Source organism: Balaenoptera acutorostrata, chromosome 3 (assembly GCF_949987535.1).
Source record: "Balaenoptera acutorostrata chromosome 3, mBalAcu1.1, whole genome shotgun sequence".
Classification (NCBI taxonomy): Eukaryota; Metazoa; Chordata; class Mammalia; order Artiodactyla; family Balaenopteridae; genus Balaenoptera; species Balaenoptera acutorostrata.
The window spans coordinates 79,281,574-79,301,070 of record NC_080066.1 but is presented as its reverse complement, the minus strand read 5'-3'; the positions used below and the strand labels follow the sequence as shown (position 1 = coordinate 79,301,070).

The 19,497-nt window shown below is 41.2% G+C and overlaps 1 protein-coding gene and 1 long non-coding RNA gene across 7 annotated transcripts in view; one reads left to right on the top strand and one right to left on the bottom strand.

Moving 5' to 3' along the window:
- MYZAP (myocardial zonula adherens protein) overlaps positions 1-19,497 on the top strand; it is a 94,121-nt gene that overhangs the window by 48,382 nt on the left and 26,242 nt on the right. The window contains exon 11 of one of the 5 annotated variants that reach the window (XM_007165937.2): positions 4,485-4,565. The exons of the other annotated variants lie outside the window; for them this stretch is intronic. Within the exon in view, the coding sequence (XP_007165999.2) occupies positions 4,485-4,538 (54 nt within the window). The 3' untranslated portion in view covers positions 4,539-4,565. Of the gene's footprint in view, positions 1-4,484; positions 4,566-19,497 lie in introns of those variants that run through there. 5 annotated transcript variants of the gene reach the window in all.
- Positions 312-19,497, bottom strand: part of LOC103007194 (uncharacterized) — a 69,739-nt gene continuing 50,553 nt past the window's right edge. The window contains exons 2-6 of one of the 2 annotated variants that reach the window (XR_009007587.1): positions 4,462-4,646; positions 3,914-4,076; positions 3,121-3,174; positions 1,434-1,558; positions 312-861 (exon numbers count right to left, since the gene is read on the bottom strand). This is a non-coding gene — a long non-coding RNA (uncharacterized LOC103007194). The remainder of the gene's footprint in view (positions 862-1,433; positions 1,559-3,120; positions 3,175-3,913; positions 4,077-4,461; positions 4,647-19,497) is intronic. The other variant, XR_449641.2, reaches the window with a different exon arrangement.

The following is a 19,497-nucleotide window of genomic DNA, read 5'->3' as shown; positions in this document are numbered from 1 at the left end:
TGCTCCATAGGAGAAAGTCCAGGCTGTGTACAGCTCATCACATATTAGTGTATTTTTCTTGCTCGATTAAACAATCAGATGGAAATAAGAACAGTTAGTACTAACAAGGTGATAAGGATTCCCTAGGGACTAATTCTCTCACTTGCAAAGAAAAGGTTTCAATTTAATTAAACATTTGGTTGGCAGTGGAAAAACTGGAAAAAAAAATTTATATTAAGCACAACTCTGAAAATTTATCTGTTAATATATTATTAAAATTGAAAGTATATCTACTTCTAATAAATATAATTTACACATATGATAGACAAATAGAAGATTAAACGTATATCTTTTTTATTAATCCCTAAAATGTTGGAGCTATGAGTGGGGTTAAGGTCAGGGAATCATGAGGATGGGGAGGGACACCGTTTTTTATTGTGTGTAGGATAAACGTACACATGAGATAAAATCTGCTCCCAAACGAGAAACCCAGTCACACAGTGTGATTGGCCTGTGTGTCAGTCTCAGGGCTCAGTAGAATAAGAGAATGGGGAACAAAGGCTCAGATGAGGAAACCCCGCATGCACTTTCACAGTTCCTTGGCACTGCCAGGCAGGAGCAGTGCCAGCAACAGGGATGGGTAGGTCTTGCCGCATATCAGCACTGAGTAGATGTCAGGAGTATGTTTCCCAAGGAAAAGCATTGCTTTGTCACATTTAGCATCTCCGGAACCATGGCTGTTAGATCATAGCTTTTCTGCTTCTGAACTTCACACACATGAAGTCTGGGGCAAGGCTGTCCCTCATTTCCCCGTGGGGCTCCTTGGCTGTGGGGCACTCCATTTCTCCCGCCTCGCCGCAGGGTGCTGTCTGCATTGTTTCCCTGTCGAACATTAGAGAACCGGTGAACAAAACCTCATATGCGTTGGCTTCTGATTGAGTTATCATCTGTAAGGGTTTAATGATTGGTCTTTTTTTTTTTTTTTAAACATCTTTATTGAAGTATAATTGCTTTACAATGGTGTGTTAGTTTCTGCTTTATAACAAAGTGAATCAGTTATACATATACATATGTTCCCATATCTCTTCCCTCTTGCATCTCCCTCCCTCCCACCCTCCCCATCCCACCCCTCTAGGTGGTCACAAAGCACCGAGCTGATCTCCCTGTGCTATGCGGCTGCTTCCCACTAGCTATCTATTTTACATTTGGTAGTGTATATATGTCCATGACACTCTCTCACCCTGTCACATCTCACCCCTCCCCCTCCCCATATCCTCAAGTCCATTCTCTAGTAGGTCTGTGTCTTTATTCCCGTCTTGCCACTAGGTTCTTCATGACCTTTTCTTTTTCCTTAGATTCCATATATATGTGTTAGCATACTGTATTTGTTTTTCTTTCTGACTTACTTCACTCTGTATGACAGACTCTAACTCCATCCACCTCATTACAAATACCTCCATTTCATTTCTTTTTATGGTTGAGTAATATTCCATTGTATATATGTGCCACATCTTCTTCATCCATTCATCCGATGATGGACACTTAGGTTGCTTCCATGTCCTGGCTATTGTAAATAGAGCTGCAATGAACATTTTGGTACATGACTCTTTTTGAATTATGGTTTTCTCAGGGTATATGCCCAGTAGTGGGATTGCTGGGTCGTATGGCAGTTCTATTTTTAGTTTTTTAAGGAACCTCCATACTGTTCTCCATAGTGGCTGTATCAATTTACATTCCCACCAACAGTGCAAGAGTGTTCCCTTTTCTCCACACCCTCTCCAGCATTTATTGTTTCTAGATTTTTTGATGATGGCCATTCTGACTGGTGTGAGATGATACCTCATTGTAGTTTTGATTTGCATTTCTCTAATGATTAATGATGTTGAGCATTCTTTCATGTGTCTGTTGGCAATCTGTATATCTTCTTTGGAGAAATGTCTATTTAGGTCTTCTGCCCATTTTTGGATTGGGGGTCTTTTTTAAAAGACATTTTCAAGTAGTTTAGAATTCTGTTTTCTAAGTGACTTCTGGACTCTAATAGACATACCAATTTGGAAGGAGTAGGGGAATATTTATATATGAAAATAGGGAAGCATATAAAGATCACTGTCCAAGCCTTGCTTTACTACCTGTGATTTAATATCTCCCAAAGAGAGCTTCTCTAAGTGCTGATGATGTGGTCTGAAAGACCCAGCCATGGGAATGAAATCACAGGCTGAAATTTAGGATGGCACTGTCAGAATGAGCACCACCTAGGGGCCAGCTGGGTTTCAACACTTAGATAGAGACAGAGGAAGAGAGCTTTAATTCTAAATTTAAACTAAAAACTACTTAAATCAGGTGGTAAGAATTAATGTATTTGTCCAGTACACTGTATTAACTCATACAACAAAAGGATGGTTTAAAATTTCAACTGCTATAGCCATTTATGTGAATACTTTTTTAAAAAGTTAGAAACATGGAAAAAGGGACAAATGAGCACATTGAGATGTTCAGGATCAGGTTGGAAAGGAGTTGAGAACTAGAGTAATCCAGGGAATGACTGAAGGACTTGGGCAAGAGATGGGCAAGGGGAGACGTGACAGGTGAATTCAAGTCTTAGAAAACGGTCATGGAGAAGAGGGAATATATTTTTGTTTGTGTTGCAGTGCAAAGCCAGGCTGGAGCCACTGGGTGGCAAATTTCAGCTTTCTGTTCAACATAAAGGAAACATTTCTAGTATTGGCTGTCCTGGGAAGTATATTTAGCCTTTAATCACGGGTGCATTTTATGAGGAGAGAAGTCGGGATAGAAGCTCCTTATATAAAGAATTCTCTGTTGTTTACTAGGCTGTGCCTGTTGTTAGGATCTCAGCCTTTTCATTGCTTTGCATAATGAGTGAAAGCAGCAAAGACATATTAAATTGGTTCAAGTCATTTGGACCAAATTTTGAAAAATCCAGACAACTGAATTAGTCATGTGTGGCATCTTGAACTCTGACTTGAGAAGTGTCTTTCTGTCTGTGAACTCCAGCCACCCAGATATTGAGACAAATTTGACCCGGAAATAGAGGCAACCTTTACGTGTCACCAATGTTAGGGACAGTTTTCCTTCCCTCACATGAAGTCTGAAAGCTTGTCCCTGTGATGGCTTCACACTCACCAGGGGTAGGAATCCAGTCCCCATCCATTGTTGCTGTCATCTGAATCACAGTGTCTGTGAATGAAGTTAGTTTATTAAAATGATGGGCTTCTTTTTTTAGCTCAAAACATCCAGGTATTATTACTGAGGTTCTTGGAATCCTTAAATGTTAATAAGCAGTATATTTACTTCCACCTCACTGGAGTGTAATTTCTAATAATAATAATAATGATAATGATAATAATATTAATGATATAATAATAATGACGATATATTGAATAAAAATTAACCAGCATAGGTGTTGCAGTCCTTAGCTCAATAATGACTTTTCATTGTGTGGGACAGTATATTTCAGTAGGGATTTGTGCATGTAAGAAGGGGGCAGGATGGGCGCTTTTGAAATGAAGGATTATATATCTTATGGGGTCAAGTTCATTGAGAAAAGATACAAAGCATCTTGCGTGAAGTGTGGGAGCACATACCCCCACTTGGCTAGATCTTTGTACCAAATTAAGTCTCCTTTTGTGGTGTTAGACAGGGATTGGTCATCTCCCTCCCATCACTAGTTCTTCTGACTGGTTCTGGATCTGACACAAAACACACACACACACAAACACACACACAAGCCCAAATATGCCCCTGTTAGACTTTTAAGGGTTTGCCAGAAAATGCAGAGGGCCTGAAAAAGATAGCATTCATGAGGAAACTCACTCATCAATCCATTTACCAGTTACCCACCGGCATTTTCTCTGTGCTGGGGCTGGGTACCCAGTGGGGAGCAGGGCAGATGTGGTCCTGCCCTCATGGATCTTACCACCTGGTGTTAGCTGAGTTCCAGTCATCCTTGCCCTTGGCCTTCATTCTTCTGTTGACAAGCTGTGTTGGGACTAGGTCCTTTGTCTCGAATCCGGCTGAGTTCTTTAGCTTGCCGTTAAAGGAACCAGGAGATTGGGGAGGAGCACAAGGCTGGGAGGAACCTGCAGCCAGAGCAGTAAACACCTGACACATCTTCAAACATCTTCAGTCAACAGGACGTTGACACCTCTTTACGTGCTCTCCTCAACGCCCAGTCCCCCGCCAACCAAAGCAGCTTTCTGCCCAGGGGAAAATTATCTGGAGGAAAGCAATTTTAAAAATTTAAATTCTCTGCATGCCAAGAATCTTCCCTTTTAAATGGATCAGCCATTTGTTAGCCCACAATTTATTTTAAAAGTCTTGTGTGGTGTGCTGAAATGTACAATGCAAAAGTACATTTTTGCCAAATACCCTGTGTTTAGAGGATTCAGAGTGATCTCCATCACTGATAATTAGGCACATGGGGGCAGGGGAAAGGAGCTGTGGCACCAAGCCCACAACGCTAACCTGCTCAATTGAACTGTTTCCAGATCATGTCCCACGAGCTCTTCTCCAGATTTAGTCTCTGGCTCTTTGGAAGATGACAAAATGGTAGCTTGCTCTGGGTTGGAAGCAGTTGCTTTTATCATTCGTGGTTTGAAGAACACTTGTACTCTCTCAGCTGGGAAGAGGTGGCATGTGTGTGTGATGAGCTGATGAACAAAACACGCAGGACATGACATTGAAGAGAAAATGTGGCCACGTAGAGCTCCTATTTGTGGAAACACCCACCTTCTGTAACTTCAACTTCTACAGCCTGACACTGCAGAGTCGAGAGAACTCAAAGATCCATAGAGTATTTCTAGAAATGTGGGTTCCTAGACATCAAAGAGGGAACTGTGATGAAAACAGTACTAAAAAATAATTTAGAAAGTGCCAGGTGGAGGCTGGTCTTGGATGATGAAGCCTTATTTATGGAAAAGCTGCCAAGGACACCTGCCAAGGAGATGGGAAGCGGGCTCGAAGAACTCCAGTGCCCCAGGAGGAAGTGCTCCCCACCTGATCACACCCCAGAAAATACAGAATAAGCCAAGTGTCTCTGTAGTTTGATTATATTTGTATGTAGGAAGTAGCCCTGAGGATGTCCTTTCTGAATGAAGATCAACGGCACTAATCAACTTAGCACTCTTCTTGTTTAAGAAACATTTGGTTTGCTTCTATCACCATGCATAGACAGTTCAACTCACTTCATGAAAAGGAGAAGTATATCTGATGAAAAGAAAAATGGGGACTTCCCTGGTGGCGCAGTGGTTAAGAAACCACCTGCCAGTGCAGGGGACACGGGTTCGAGCCCTGGTCCGGGAAGATCCCACATGCCATGGAGCAACTAAGCCCGTGCGCCACAACTGCTGAGCCTGCGCTCTAGAGCCCGCGAGCCACAACTACTGAGCCTGCGTGCCACAACTACTGAGCCCACGCGCCTAGAGCCCGTGCTCCGCAACAAGAGAAGCCACCACAATGAGAAGCCCACGCACCACAACGAAGAGTAGCCCCCGCTCGCAACTAGAGAAAAGCCTGCGTGCAGTAAAATAAAAAAAAAAAAATGTATTTGGCTGAAATACATTGAAATGAAATATACTTCATGCATGCTTTATTTTCATAGAGGTCTTCGTGAGACAGCCCCAGGCCCTGGTATCTCATCGAAACTAAACGGTGTTGCTGAGAATTGTAGTAGCAGCAGTGGTAGTAATAGTCAGTGGGTGGTATTAGCCTAATAATAATGAAGTGAGTTCATTAAGGGGGTGGGTGTCACTTAGACTTTGGGTAGTTTTCCGCTCCGTCCTCTTCTCCATGGCAAAGTGGGCAGGTAAATGCTTTCTTGTCAATAGTTGTCTTTGGTCTTTAATTTAGATGCTTCTGCCCAGCTGAAGCAAGTAGGCAGTAATGGGAAAGGAAGCAGATGAATAACTTCCCACATGCGTATGAACCGTTGATGCAGTTTACCTCCACCGTGTTCTGTTTGAATGCAGATCCCCAGATACTCTTGCTGGGTTTCCAGACTTCCCCTAGGGAGCTTTGAGTCAGATCTGAGAATCGCTAATCTAGATGTCACTCTAGTGTAGGGACCTACACTGTTTCTAGGGATACCTTTACTGCCCTCATGTTTTTCAGTCTGTGGTGGAAAAGTTACTGGCATTTGTTCTAGTGGAGTAGACTCACTACCCAGCTTCAAAAATTGAAGTAATATCAGACAAGGGGATGTAATGACTTCTAGAGGAAGCGGGGCACCCACTTGGGCCTCTCTCCCAGGATTGTGTGCTCTCCCCGCTGCCCTTGGAGTTCCTTCTCTCTTTTGGGGCACAGATAGTACCCTGAGGCCCGGTAGCCTTATGTTCTGGGGCAGAGAGTGAGTGACGTGCCGAGGCTGTCTGCAGGACCGTGAGAGTGCCTCCCAAATGCTGTGCCCTAGACGACCCCTGCACTCCCCCTAGGCCTGATGCTGGGTCCTGGGCTAATCGGGGATCTCCTTAGATCCGGGTCCCCTGCCTAAGAGGACCTCCCTCCACCTGCTCCTCCCTGCCTTTGCCCGTGTCCCTAAATTCACCCCTTCCTGCCAGGACTGTGATATGGTATGAACTTGACTTACTGCGTCAAACATGAGTTAGGTGCTCAAACCCTGCCCCACACTCACCCCGCACCACCACCCCATCCCCATCCCCGACCCCTAACTGGATCCTAAGCCTTGGGCTCTTAGTAAGGCTGTGATTTTGTCTCAGGGCCACTCACACCCCCACCCAAAGGAGATGCTACTCAAAAGTTGAGGCCAAATTTATTTATAGTAATCGAAAATGTTACAGTTTCCAATTCTGGTGTTTAACACTGTATTAGCCACTTTTTAATTTTAAAATCTCAGCTGCTTTATCTAAAGCATGAAGTTTTTAGAGGGTAATCAGAAAGCTCACATGGGTGTAAACCTTCTTTTTTGTATGCATTATAGAAGTATTGCAGGTTCATTGTGTGACATGTACTGATTAATGTATTCACGATTCAAATTGTCCTTTCAAGGGAGAAGGTCTTTTCTTTGCAAATGTCATTGAACCCACTTTCTGTTTGTTGAAATTGTTTCTAATTGGCTCTGAAATGTTTCTCAGACCTGGGTGCTCACATTCTGCCCATAGTAGTTTGTGTGCCTGTGCTCCTCATCCAAGTAACTCCCAGCTAGTGGATGTTTCTCATGTTGCAAGGTGTGCGTCATGTGTTGTAGGTGTGCATCTACACCTCCCATCCCACGTTAACCCTCTGTGGGAGGTATTATTAGCACCATTTTTTAGTACTGGAAACTGAGACTTAGGAGTCTTAAAAAATAAGTAGCTAGTGGTCTCTCCACAAGTGATGACGGTGCTAGGTCCACACCCAGATTTTTGACTCCAAAGCCAGCCTTGTTCTTTGCTTCTTATTTTTTATAATTGGAAAAAAAATTTAAATATAGAAACTTATAGAGAATGATAAAAAATAAAACCCATGTATTCTCTTCTGGAATTGACAGATGTTAACGTTTTGGCATATTTCACATTTTTTCTAAATAAAACATTACAAAGAAGTTCTCATTTTACTCCTCCCAGTTTGGATCTTTTTTCTTCTTACCCTCCACCCCATCCTGCCCTAACACCTCCTTTGGAGGCAATTTGGCCTCTTTCCAGACCATGTTTCTATGCTTTTACTACACATACATGTATTTATTGTTGGTATATAGCTTGGTTTCTGTGTTCAAAAAAGTATGTAAAATTTTATTTGTAATATATAAATAAATTTTATTGTATTTATTTTGCAACTTACTCTTTTCCCCAATTTTGTTTTTGGAGTTGTTACAGATAGATAGGAATTATTCATTTTGATGGCCGTCTAATATTCCATTAGATGAATATATTGTAATGTACCCTATTGATAGACATTTACCTTGTTTCCAATTTTTTATTCTTTTGCAAACAATGCCACACATGTGTCTGTGCTTATCTAGGGAATATACTCAGAGGAGGAATCGCCAGGGCCTGGGGTTGGCACAGTCTCTCCTCTGCTAGGTATTTCCCTATTGCTCTCCAAAGTGTATGTAGACTTCCACTCGTCACGTATGAGGGCAGATTTCTCCACATCCTCATCACCTCTTGGCGCTGTTGGACTATAATTTTAGCCAGTTGTGAAATAGTATCTCTTTGTCTTAGTTTTAACTTGCATCAGCCTGGTGACTGCTCATTACAACTGGGGAGACTGAGCATAAACTTCTCACCAGTCAGGCTCCCATTCTTATGAACTGGTTGGTCATATCTTTTGTTCATTTTTCTGTTTGGTTGTTTTTCTTTTTTTCCCTGCTGATTTTTAGGAACTCTGTATACTGCCAATATTAGTCGTTTGTCAAAAAATATTTGAATGCCGTTATCTTCTCCTCGTCAGTCATTTTCGTTTGTTTGTTTATGGTGTTTTGTATAATATACACGTTTTAAATTTTGGTAGAAAGTTATCAATCTTTCTGTGCTGTGTTGTGTGTCTTGTTTGTTTGTCATAAGTTTTAGAGTTTTGTTTTTCATCTTTAGGTCTGTAATTACACCCCTCCCCCACATTCTTCCCACCGTTCTCTTCCTTACTCTGTTTTTCTCCATAGCACTTATCATCTTGTAATATATCCTACACTTATCTGTTTTGTTTATTTGTGTGTTGTCTGTTTCCCTCCACTAGAATGTAAGCTCCCTGAGGGCAGTGACTTTTGTCTGTTTTGTTCATGGCTATATCCCTAACACTTGGAATAGTCACGGGCATGTAGCAGGTGCTCAATAAATATTTGTTGAACAAATAAAGAATAATCCATATGGAATTTATTTCTTGTGTATATAGTATGAATAGAGCTGTTACCCTTTTTTTCCCCCTCATGGAAAGCTGGTTTCTCTAACACCATTTATTGGATAGTCCATCCTTCCCCCACTGATTTTTTTCATTCAACCTTTATCAAGCTGGAGTTGTTTTCCTTGTGCCACTGTCTTTATATATTTCTGTTCCCCTGCCTCTGTGCTGAAGTCTGCAGGAAAGCCAGTCCTCACACACACAAGTGGGAGTGGGGGTGATGAAGAGCTAGGTTCCACTTATGGAGAGCTTTTCTCTGATGGGTCAATCAGTAAGCATTTAAGAAGCAACTTTTATGAACCAAATGTAAAAATGGACCTGAGTGCTCAAAGCCCTCAAAGGACTTTCTGGTTGACATTAAAACTCTTTATAACTCAAGACAGAATATAAGGGTTAAGCAGGACAACTGGCTGTGTGCTGGGAACACACAAGCTGGAGAACATAGTGGTTAAGTTTGTAGGCTTCAAGTAAATTAAATCTGACTTTGTATCCTGCATCTGCTCCTGACTGGGCTTTGTATCTTGAGCAACTTATTGATCTTCTCCAACATTTAGTTTCCTTATCAAAAAAATGGGAATGATGATAATAGTACCTGCTTCAGGGGTTGTTGATTGACTGAAAGAATGTACACTATGGGTGTAGCTCAGTGCCTGTAAATGTTCAGTAATTCTAGTGTGCGTGGAGTCTTTAGGGAGGAGGTGTAATTTGACTGGGTCTTGCAGCATGGGTCAGATTTTTCTAGGCAGGGATTGAGTAGGTGGAAAAGGACGTGCCAGACAAGATACAGAATAAATAAAAAACAAAAGCATGGAAGCCAGAAAGTATAGGGTGAGTTCAGGGAGCATTATTCTAGTCTGACTGGATTGTAGGAGGGAGTAATGATGAAGAGACTGGAAATGTAGGTTGGGCCTAATTGCTGTGGATTACCAGCAACAAGCCAAGAAAATGTCCTTTATTACTAAGCTCCTAATTCCTTTATGGCTCCCCATTGCCTGATCAGATCTGAGCCTCAGAGGCATGTCTCTGGCAGGGCGTGCTTGGCGAACAGGAGAGGAGAGGGGCAGGGAGGGCAGCTAGGGGGCTCCCAGGAGAGTCCTGGTCAGTACAGGTGAGGGTCCATGTTCCAGGGCACCTGAACTTTAGGAACATTGTGTGTGTGTGTGTGTGTGTGTGTGTGTGTGTGTGTGTGTGTGTGTGTGTGTGTGTGTGTAATTAAAGCCTCCTTTATTTTTTTGTTTTGTTTTGTCTTAAAATTGACAAGACTAGTATAAGCATCTTAAAAAAAATTTTTTTTATTGGCATATAGTTGATTTACAAAGTTGTGTTAGTTTCAGGTGTACAGCAAAATGAATCAGTTATACATATACATATATCCACTCTTTTTTAGATTCTTTTCCCATATAGGTCATTACAGAGTATTGAGTAGAGTTCCCTGTGCTATACAGTACGTCCTTATTAGTTATCTGCTTTATATATAGTAATGTGTATATGTCAATAGGAACATTTATTTAAACTACCATTTTTTTTTAGCATTAGCTTTGTGCCAGGTGTGGAGCTGGGTGCTTCCATATATACATGCCTACCTCATAAATACTGCGGGTTGGGTTCCAGGCCACCGCAATAAAGCAAATATTGCAGTAAAGTGAATCACATGAACTTTTTGTTTCCCAGTGCATACAGAAGTTATACTGCAGTCTGTTAAGTGTGCAATAGCATTATGTATAAAAAGACAATGTGACACCTAATTAAAAATACTTTATTGCTGAAAAATGATCACTAATCATCATTTGAACCTTCAGTGAGTTGTAATCTTTTTGCTGGTGGAGGATTTAAAATATTGCAAGAATTTACCAGAGTGTGACACAGAGATACAAAGCAAGCAAATGCTGTTGGAAAAGTGGTGCCGACAGACTTGCTCAATGCAGGGTTGCCACAGACCTTCAATTTGTGAAAAATGCGACGTGTAAAGCACCATAAAGCAAAGTGCAGTAAAATGAGTTATGCCTGTACCTCCTCTAATTGTTTAGCCTGAAACAGTTCTCTCCCTGGATATTCCTGTTCAGTGTATGGTCTTCTGTCCCTGATACTGTACCCATCCAGGGAAGCGCAGGGATAGAGAAGCTTAGAGGACCCTCTTTCCCACTTCTCCATCCCACCTTCCAATAAGGTCACAGAGGAGGAAAGAATAGCCTGAAGACTTAGGGCTCCAGCAAATCCTTTGTTAAAGAAGGTATCACCTGCCAGTATTCTTCCCAGCCTTGCCTAATTTCTAGGCAGCGTTGCCACGATAGGTTGTCGTCATAGGGAAGATAGAGGCCAACCTCTGGCCATCAGGCTGGTGTGAACGGAAGAGCCCGGGCCTTGTCATCAAAGAGAAGTGGGTTTAGATCTCAGCCCTGCCAGCATCAAGCTCTAGGGTGACCACCTGTCCTGGTTTGCCTGCGAATGAGAAGGTTCCTGACTCATGACCCTAGAACCTAGAAAGTTCCGGGCAAGCTGGAACGAGCTGGTTACCTCTTTAGCCCTGTCGTCTGAACCTTTCCCTCACCCCATCGGCAGACGGCAGGTGCATCCTATCTCTGGGTAGGTGGGGAGACCTAACATCATTCTGCCTGCTCCCTTATTGCACTAATGTGTGTGTTTCTTTCTCCATTTACTGCCTCACTGGGATGTTGATTCCCTGAAAGTGGAGACCAGGTCTTCCTGGCTCACTGTGGTGCTCCCGGAATCTAGCACTGGGCCCAATGCAGAGGGGATCACAGCTGACTGTTAAGGAATGAACAGACAATGAAACTCTAGGAACCCCAGTTCCCTCGTCTATGGGGATAACGACTCTTAGGGTTGTTTCTGAGAATAATGAGCTAAGCCAGCAAAAGCCCTGGTACTCGGTACACCCGTTTTTCTTCCTTCCCAGTGAATGCACATAGATTGGAACGGCAGTTTATCCATCCTTCCCTGATGTTTATATAGCCCAGTCATGTTCAGGCACCCAGGGTGCTATTTCTTCTTAAACAGAAGTTGGGTTATCTTTAATATAAGATAGAAGTCAAACCGCATTAGATTATTTTACCTCAGAAGCCAGTTTCAACTGATCCTTTTGAATAGTATAGTTCTATTATTATATATTACTTCAAACTTAATAGAAAAAAATTGATTAAAATGTGTGCCCTGTTCATATCTGGCCTGGCTGAATGCCACAAGACACATTAATTGAAAATGAATTTCTACAAACCCAATCAAGCATCATGAAGATGAAAAATGTACCTTTTCCCCTCCGTTCCTTCATTGATTTTTCATTTTCCCCACTCAGAGCTTCATTTAGCAATTTTTCAGTTTCGTTTTGTTGTGGCCTTAATTCATTCCCTTCACTCCCCCCAAAATGAGATAATGTACCATTTTCCTTGTCCTTTTTAAACTGTTCTTTCATGCTGCGTTACTGCAGGGCAGATCCTGATCTTGTCATATATCCCCGTGCTTTATTATTTTTTAGGAAAAGAGGGTAACCTTATTTTTAAAATTCTTACCATGGTGGTTTTTATCAAAGGGAATGCACTTTAAAAATACATAACTATGAAATTACAGTGTTACAACACTTCTAAAATGAATTAAGAGAAACTGCAGCAAAAATAAAAAACCTTTTCAGAGGAAGAGTATTAGATATCAATTATTCTCATTTTTCAGGGTGAGGTATTTGGGGATCAAACACGAGTCCTGTTTTGTTGAGGGAAATGGAGAAAGCTATTTGCCAGATCACAAGAGGTTGAATTGAAAACAAGGCTGGGTCAGGACAAGAGGGAACAAAGGGAGGTGACTAAAACCCCAGGTGAGTTCTAGAAGGTTCTTGCCTGTCTTGTGCCAACTGTGCCCCAGTCTGTTCACCAAGTCCCTGGATCTCTAGGGGTTTTGATAACAATAATGGGGATCTTCTAGCTATTTTCCTGTCAAATTTTCAAATAATCGAACAGCATACTTTTCCCATGAAAAATTGAGAAGGGCTCACATTCAAGTATCCTTTTGCTTTACTTTGACCTAGAATTCAGAACCCTGGTTATCTCATTTTGATTAGAAGCTTTGATTGGCAATTAGCCATCTTTGGTACGTTTTCAATGGGAAAATGAATTATTTCTTTATCAATGCAGTTTAAAGTAGAAAGTGTTTTTAAATGAGGGCCCATTAGAAGGAGTAACAAAGTGGGGTGTTGGTGATAGAGGTTTGGAAACCTTGTTAATGTGTCGAGTTTCATGACAGGCACGTATACACACACCCTGATTTTGAATAAAAGTACCTGTGCACTTTAATTGGTATTCTTAAAATTAGAATGAAAACAAAATAAAACAGATTTCAAAGAAAACGAACAATAATATCATAAACTTAGACAGTTTGGATTTAAAAAATTGAATTCCCTTTTCCTTACAAGATTTTAAACAATTTAATTCAATGTGATCATCAGTTTTAACATATCTTCTAATATCATGCCGTTTCATTGTGTCTCCTGTTTTACATAAGGCATTTTCAGATACATGTGTATCATCATTTGCCAGCTGGTAAGAGAAAACACCCCAAAGCACAATTTCTTAAAAAAAAACCATATCAAGTGCTATCTAGTATTTAATACTTATTTGCTGCTGTATTTCTTATATTCATTTATTTCTCTCCACATCCCCAGCCTCAATATTGAGTTATGTTTCATGAGTCTTGCACAATTGGGTACTATTCACATCCTTCTAATTATAGGGCTGTATCACGTTCTGACATCTAACATGAAATGACCCTACATGTCTGTCACCAATGGAAAAAAATTCCAGGAAGTTGAAAAGCCTTGCAACCTCCTGGGTTGCTGTGAATTCATAACAGGACCTTACTAAATTTTTGTACAATTTCATTTTGCTCTGGTTGACATACAAGGTCTTTTTGAAAGAAATTGGGAGGGATCCTTTCACTATAGGAATCTGTTTCCAAACAAGTTTATAAAAATGTGTGGATTGATAGGGGTGATTTCACCTCCTAAGAGGACTGCTCTTTCATATAAGATAACTGATGCACTAAACATCTGTTCCATGTGGGTTTGCTGTCTGATGCAAGGGAAAGATGTAAACAAAGGGTGGTAGTGGCAATGATGAGTTCTACTAGGGGTTTGCTCGAAGGGCTGAAATGGAACAGAGGAGAGAGACACAAAGCCAGCCTGGAGGACTTGGGAAGAGCTGGCCTGGGAGGCGACTGTTGAGTACTTCCTGACAGCAGATTTCCTGGTGGGAAAAGGAATGGAGGGTGGGAGGGTGTGCCTGGTGAAGGGACCAGCCTGTGCAGAGGCCTGGCAGCAGGACCATTGTATGTCCACAGCACGCTGAGAGTATGGAGTGGCTTCTAAGTAGGGTTCATTGTGGGACAGAGCAGGCATGAAATGAAACTGGGGAGATAAATTGGGACCACAGCAGAAGTGCCTCATGTTCACGCTAGAGAGTTGGAACATTAGAAGCTTGGGAGGGTTGTTTTGTTTTGTTTGTACTTTTTTCTTTTATTGAAGTATAGTTGATTTACAATGTTGTGTTAGGTTCAGGTGTACAGCAAAGTGATTTGGTTATATATAATCGATTCTTTTCCATTATAGGTTATTACAAGATATTGAGTAGAGTTCCCTGTGCTATACAGTAGGTCCTTGTTGGTTATCTCTTTTATATATAGTAGTGTGTATATGTGAATCCCGAACTCCTAATTTATCCGCCCCCCCCCCCACCCCAGAAGCTTGGGAGGGTTTTTAAGTAAGAGGGTGATATATGCAGCATCTCTGGGGTAGAGCCTAGAAGTAGATGACTCCATCCAGGTGACTCCAGTGTGTGGGTCTGGTTAAGAGGGATTGCTTAGCTCAAACCATCTGTGCAGGTAACTCAAATGTGGCTGATGTGAAGAAAAGCCGGTTCCAGTTTTAAGAAAGCAGATGACCCCCCCCACCACCACCGCCCACCTTAAATATCAATCTGGCCTGTAGTCTTAGAAACCTAGCATCCTGCATTATCAGTTAGGCTGCAAGACATATACACAGTTTGAATTACAAAAAAAAAACATGCTAATGAAGACAAAATTAGACATCAGTTCAATGAGTTAACATCAGTTAAAAGGTTCTAGATTTTACCAAGATGGGTTTCTTCCCTTTGTTCTATAAGGAGGTTTACTGTTTGATATTTAAATTTAACTGTTGCAACAAGATTACATTCTTGGGTTAACTAAAATAGAAGCACTCATTTTCCAGACCTCATCTAATTTCTCATTTCTTTTTTTTTTTTTTTTAATTTTATTTATTTATTTTATTTATGGCTGTGTTGGGTCTTCGTTTCTGTGCGAGGGCTTTCTCTAGTTGTGGCAAGCGGGGGCCACTCTTCATCGCGGTGCGCGGGCCTCTCACTGTCGCAGCCTCTCCTGTCGCAGAGCACAGGCTCCAGACGCGCAGGCTCAGTAATTGTGGCTCACGGGCCCATCTGCTCTGCGGCATGTGGGATCTTCCCAGACCAGGGCTCGAACCCGTGTCCCCTGCATTGGCAGGCAGATTCTCAACCACTGCACTACCAGGGAAGCCCTAATTTCTCATTTCTTAATGCCTTGACTTGAGCCTGGTAACTTGGGTCATTTACCACCACCTGGTGACAGCTAGATTTAAATGCAGATTCTTGAAGTGTACATAAACCTCTTGAAGGTCAAATTTACAAACTTACATGAGTTAAGAAGTGAGAGCAAAGATGCCAAATGGATTTTACTTGCATACCGGCTGCATAGTTCCCTGGATTTTGGGTGCCCCCAATTTTGGGGGTTGCTTTGGAGGTTATGTGTTTAGCAAGTCTGTCTTGGTTCATCTAGGCCTCCAAGAGTCTGTTCCAGACAACTTTGCCCCTGAAGTCTAAGGGGCGGATTGTTTGGAGATAATGGATGGACGGATTCTTTGATTCATCCATTCAGTGTCTGAGAATATGAAGATGATCAAGGTCTTTACTCTCAAGCTGACAGTCTAGGGAGGGAGAAATACCAGTAATAACATAGTAGTAGTTAATTTTTGAGTGTTTATCATGCTAGGTGCTATAGGAGACGATATTTCAAGGCTCTTTGAAGTTGGCAGTCAGAAATAACAGCATTTTCCACACAAACGTGTGATTTAGATATTGTGGAAAAGAACCAAAGGCTTGGGAGTCAGACGATACCTAGAATATTAGCAAACCCAGACGCGTGAGAGCCTGCTTATTTTAGAAACTGGGTGCCGCACTTGGGAGAAGGCATGGGATGTGCTCCAGGAGCAGACCTCAGGGGGGAGTACCTTGGGGTTCAAAGTTGGCACCCCTTCTAGGGCATGAGGGGCCAGCCATGAACTGACTGCCAACCTAAGCATTCTTTTTCTCTAATCCGAGCAAGTCAACTCTGGCCACAGAATGTACTGTATGAGAAATGCTCAAGGATGAAAGCAAATGAGTGTGCACAGCATTCATTTTTAGTGCAAGAGCACAATCGCTTCTTGAAGCATCAGTTGCTGAAAAACGCAAGCCTTGTCGTCTGAAGCTTCAGATCCCCTGCATCCTTCCCTCGACCTATTCTTTTTCTCCAGAATGAGATGCCTCCTCATGCTAGCATTAGCCCAGAGTTCTCCCCTCAGCTGTCTCTCCAGATGATATCTCTGCTTTGCATTTATTTCTTTTTAAAACTAAAATCTAGGGACAAAGGTGAGCAGAATCATCTTGGTCTCTTCCTATGAGCTGTTCACTAGGGTGCCCTTAACCTACACCTCTTGCTTCTCTTGACTCACAAAGCACTCTGATTACTTCAGAGATAGTGAAACTAGTGTGCGTGAAGTCACTTTTTGTGTTATTTGATGAAATATTACCCCTGACCTTCTTGGAATATTTTAGTTCATTTCAGTACACATTTTGCCTATCATTTAAAGACTTTAAAAGCTTTAAAAATTTCTAACACTATAAGAAGGAATGAAAAAGGGACACTGTAAGGATGATTTTTGCAAATTATTCCTACAAAAATGAAGGAAATTTAAACAAAACAAACTTTTGTTTTGCTCATAATCCTACCCCAACCACGGAACGATTTCGTTTATCTAACTTTTCTTTCAGCTTTTACTTTCATCATTGTAAACTCTTGTTTTTCTATCCCTTGAGGCTTTTTGTAAACACTTTTCCATTTTGTAATATACTTGTTTTTAGTGTTTGTGTAATATATTCCATCCAAGTGATATTCCATAATTTATTACCCATTCCTTTAGTGCTGGACATTAAGGTTATTTCCATTTTCTCTCTATTATAAATAATTGGAACAAGAACATCTTTGTATATATAGCTTTCTTCCTACATCTGAATTATATCCTTAGGATAAATTCCCAGGAGTGGGATTAGTAGGTCAAAGGGTATGAACAGCTTTATGGCTCTTCATATTTATTGCTACATTGCCCAAAGGGTCATTCTAATTTACAGCGCCACCTGCAACACATGAGAGTAGCTATCCCTCCCAGCCCTTCCAACACTGATTTCTTCAGTCAGTAGTTTGGGGCAAATTTAATAGGTACGAAAGGATAACCAGTGATTGGTTTTAATTGTTAATTTAAAAAATAATTACCAATTTTTTTCTTAAGTATTTTTCTTATTGTATTCTATTTCATATGGTTTGCTTTTCATGTTGGAGAATTATATTTTTTGACACCAGGTGGAATTTAAAATATTTTATCATGAAAATGTCACATTCTCTCAGAACAAAGAGCGTAATGATGAATCATTACCTAGATTCAACAAGCAGCAAGATTTGGCCACATTTGCCTTATCTACACCTTCTTTTCCTTTTATTTTTTCCTTTGTGCAATTATTTTAAAGCAAATCCCAGACATTCTGCATGTTTCCTGTATACTTCATTAAGCATCAATAAAACATGTGGACTTTTTCTTCTGTAATCATAATGCTTATTGCCACACCTAACAAAATTAATGATAATTCCTTGGTCCCATTTAATACTAGTCTGTAATAACATTTTCCAACATGTCTTTATCTTAACTGATATTTTGTTCCAGTCAGCATACACAGAGGTCCACTGTATTTGGTTGTTAGGTTTCTGAAGTCCTTTAATCTAGAGCATATGCTCTGTTTACTCCCCCGGCCCCCCTAACTCAGATTTACCCCCAGCCAGTGACTTATTGCAGGAACTAAGTCAGTTGTCCTATAAACGTTCCCACATTCTGAATTTGACTTTTTGTTTCCTTAATAGCTCAATTAGATTCCGTTTCAACTTTGTTTTGTCCGGGGAGGCAAGAATACTTCAAGGGTGGTGCTGTGTGATTCATTTTGTATTGCTCCGGGGGCACACAATGTCTGGTGATCCCACTTTGGGTGATGCTAAGGCTGATCGTGGATCAGGTGGTGACAGCCCACAGCAAAGTCGTAACGTCCCCCTCGCCAGCTTTGCCCCTCACTGTCTCATCTGTCCGTGAAGCTTGCTTGAGTCAGTTATTTCCTAGGGGATCGCACAATGGTGATTTTCGAATTCTTTCATTCCTTCCCCACTTATTAACTGGAATTCTTCTGCAGAGTAAAACTTCTTTCTTCATAAACTGGGACCTTTGAGTAATCTCAACGTGCAGTTTGTACAAGTAAGGCAGGATAAATGCTTTATTCTTTTATCCAAATTGCCAAGCTTCTAAGTAAGGAGTCGGTTCCACTGTCATTTCTGAGTTGTCGTTGCTGCTTTGTTTTTGTTTTTCTTTTTTAAGAATAATAGGGCTTCCCTGGTGGCGCAGTGGTTGAGAGTCTGCCTGCTAATGCGGGGGACGCGGGTTCGGGCCCTGGTCTGGGAGGATCCCACGTGCCGCGGAGCGGCTGGGCCCGTGAGCCACGGCTGCTGAGCCTGCGCGTCTGGAGCCTGTGCCCCGCAACGGGGGGGGGGGCCGCGATAGTGAGGGGCCCGCGCACCGCGATGAAGAGCGGTCCCCGCACCGCGATGAGGGGTGGCCCCCGCTTGCCGTAACCGGAGAAAGCCCTCGCACGAACCGAGGACCCAACACAGCCAAAAATAAATAAATAAATAAATAAAGTAGCTATAAAATTAAAAAAAAAAAAAAAAAAGAATAATAAAATACTCAGGGTTTTAAAAAATATATATTCCATGTGTTTTACTCATTATTCTTTTTGATGCTCATATTGTCCCATCTTTGCCCCAAGGGAGACCCTTCATGTCCTTGTTTTCAGGTAGCATAAGGTGTCTTAGGCTCATCTAGTATACTTTTTAAAACAAAATAAAAGATTATGAATTCATACTGATACTTTCATTTCAAATCTAACAAAACTTTATTTTTTTACTTTTTTGATTTCGTACTTGTATTTCTTTTTCTTACACTAAAAATCTTGGTTCCAAATGTTATTACACTACAATCTATCAAATAGTTAAAAAATATAATACCAATATTACTACTAAAATTTTCCCAGTGAGTGCAATTGTTTATCTTTAGAGCACATTCCACTAAAAACATCCAGTCAAATTACCTTGTCCTAACAACACTTGAGTTAATTCGTTTAACCAATTTGATATACGGTTAAGTTCTTTTTGTTCTGTTTGTTTTCAAATTTTAGGATTCACTTTTTTCCCCTTTTTGGTTTTTATTTTTTGAATGTGTAAAATGTGCTTTCAAAATTGAACTTATGT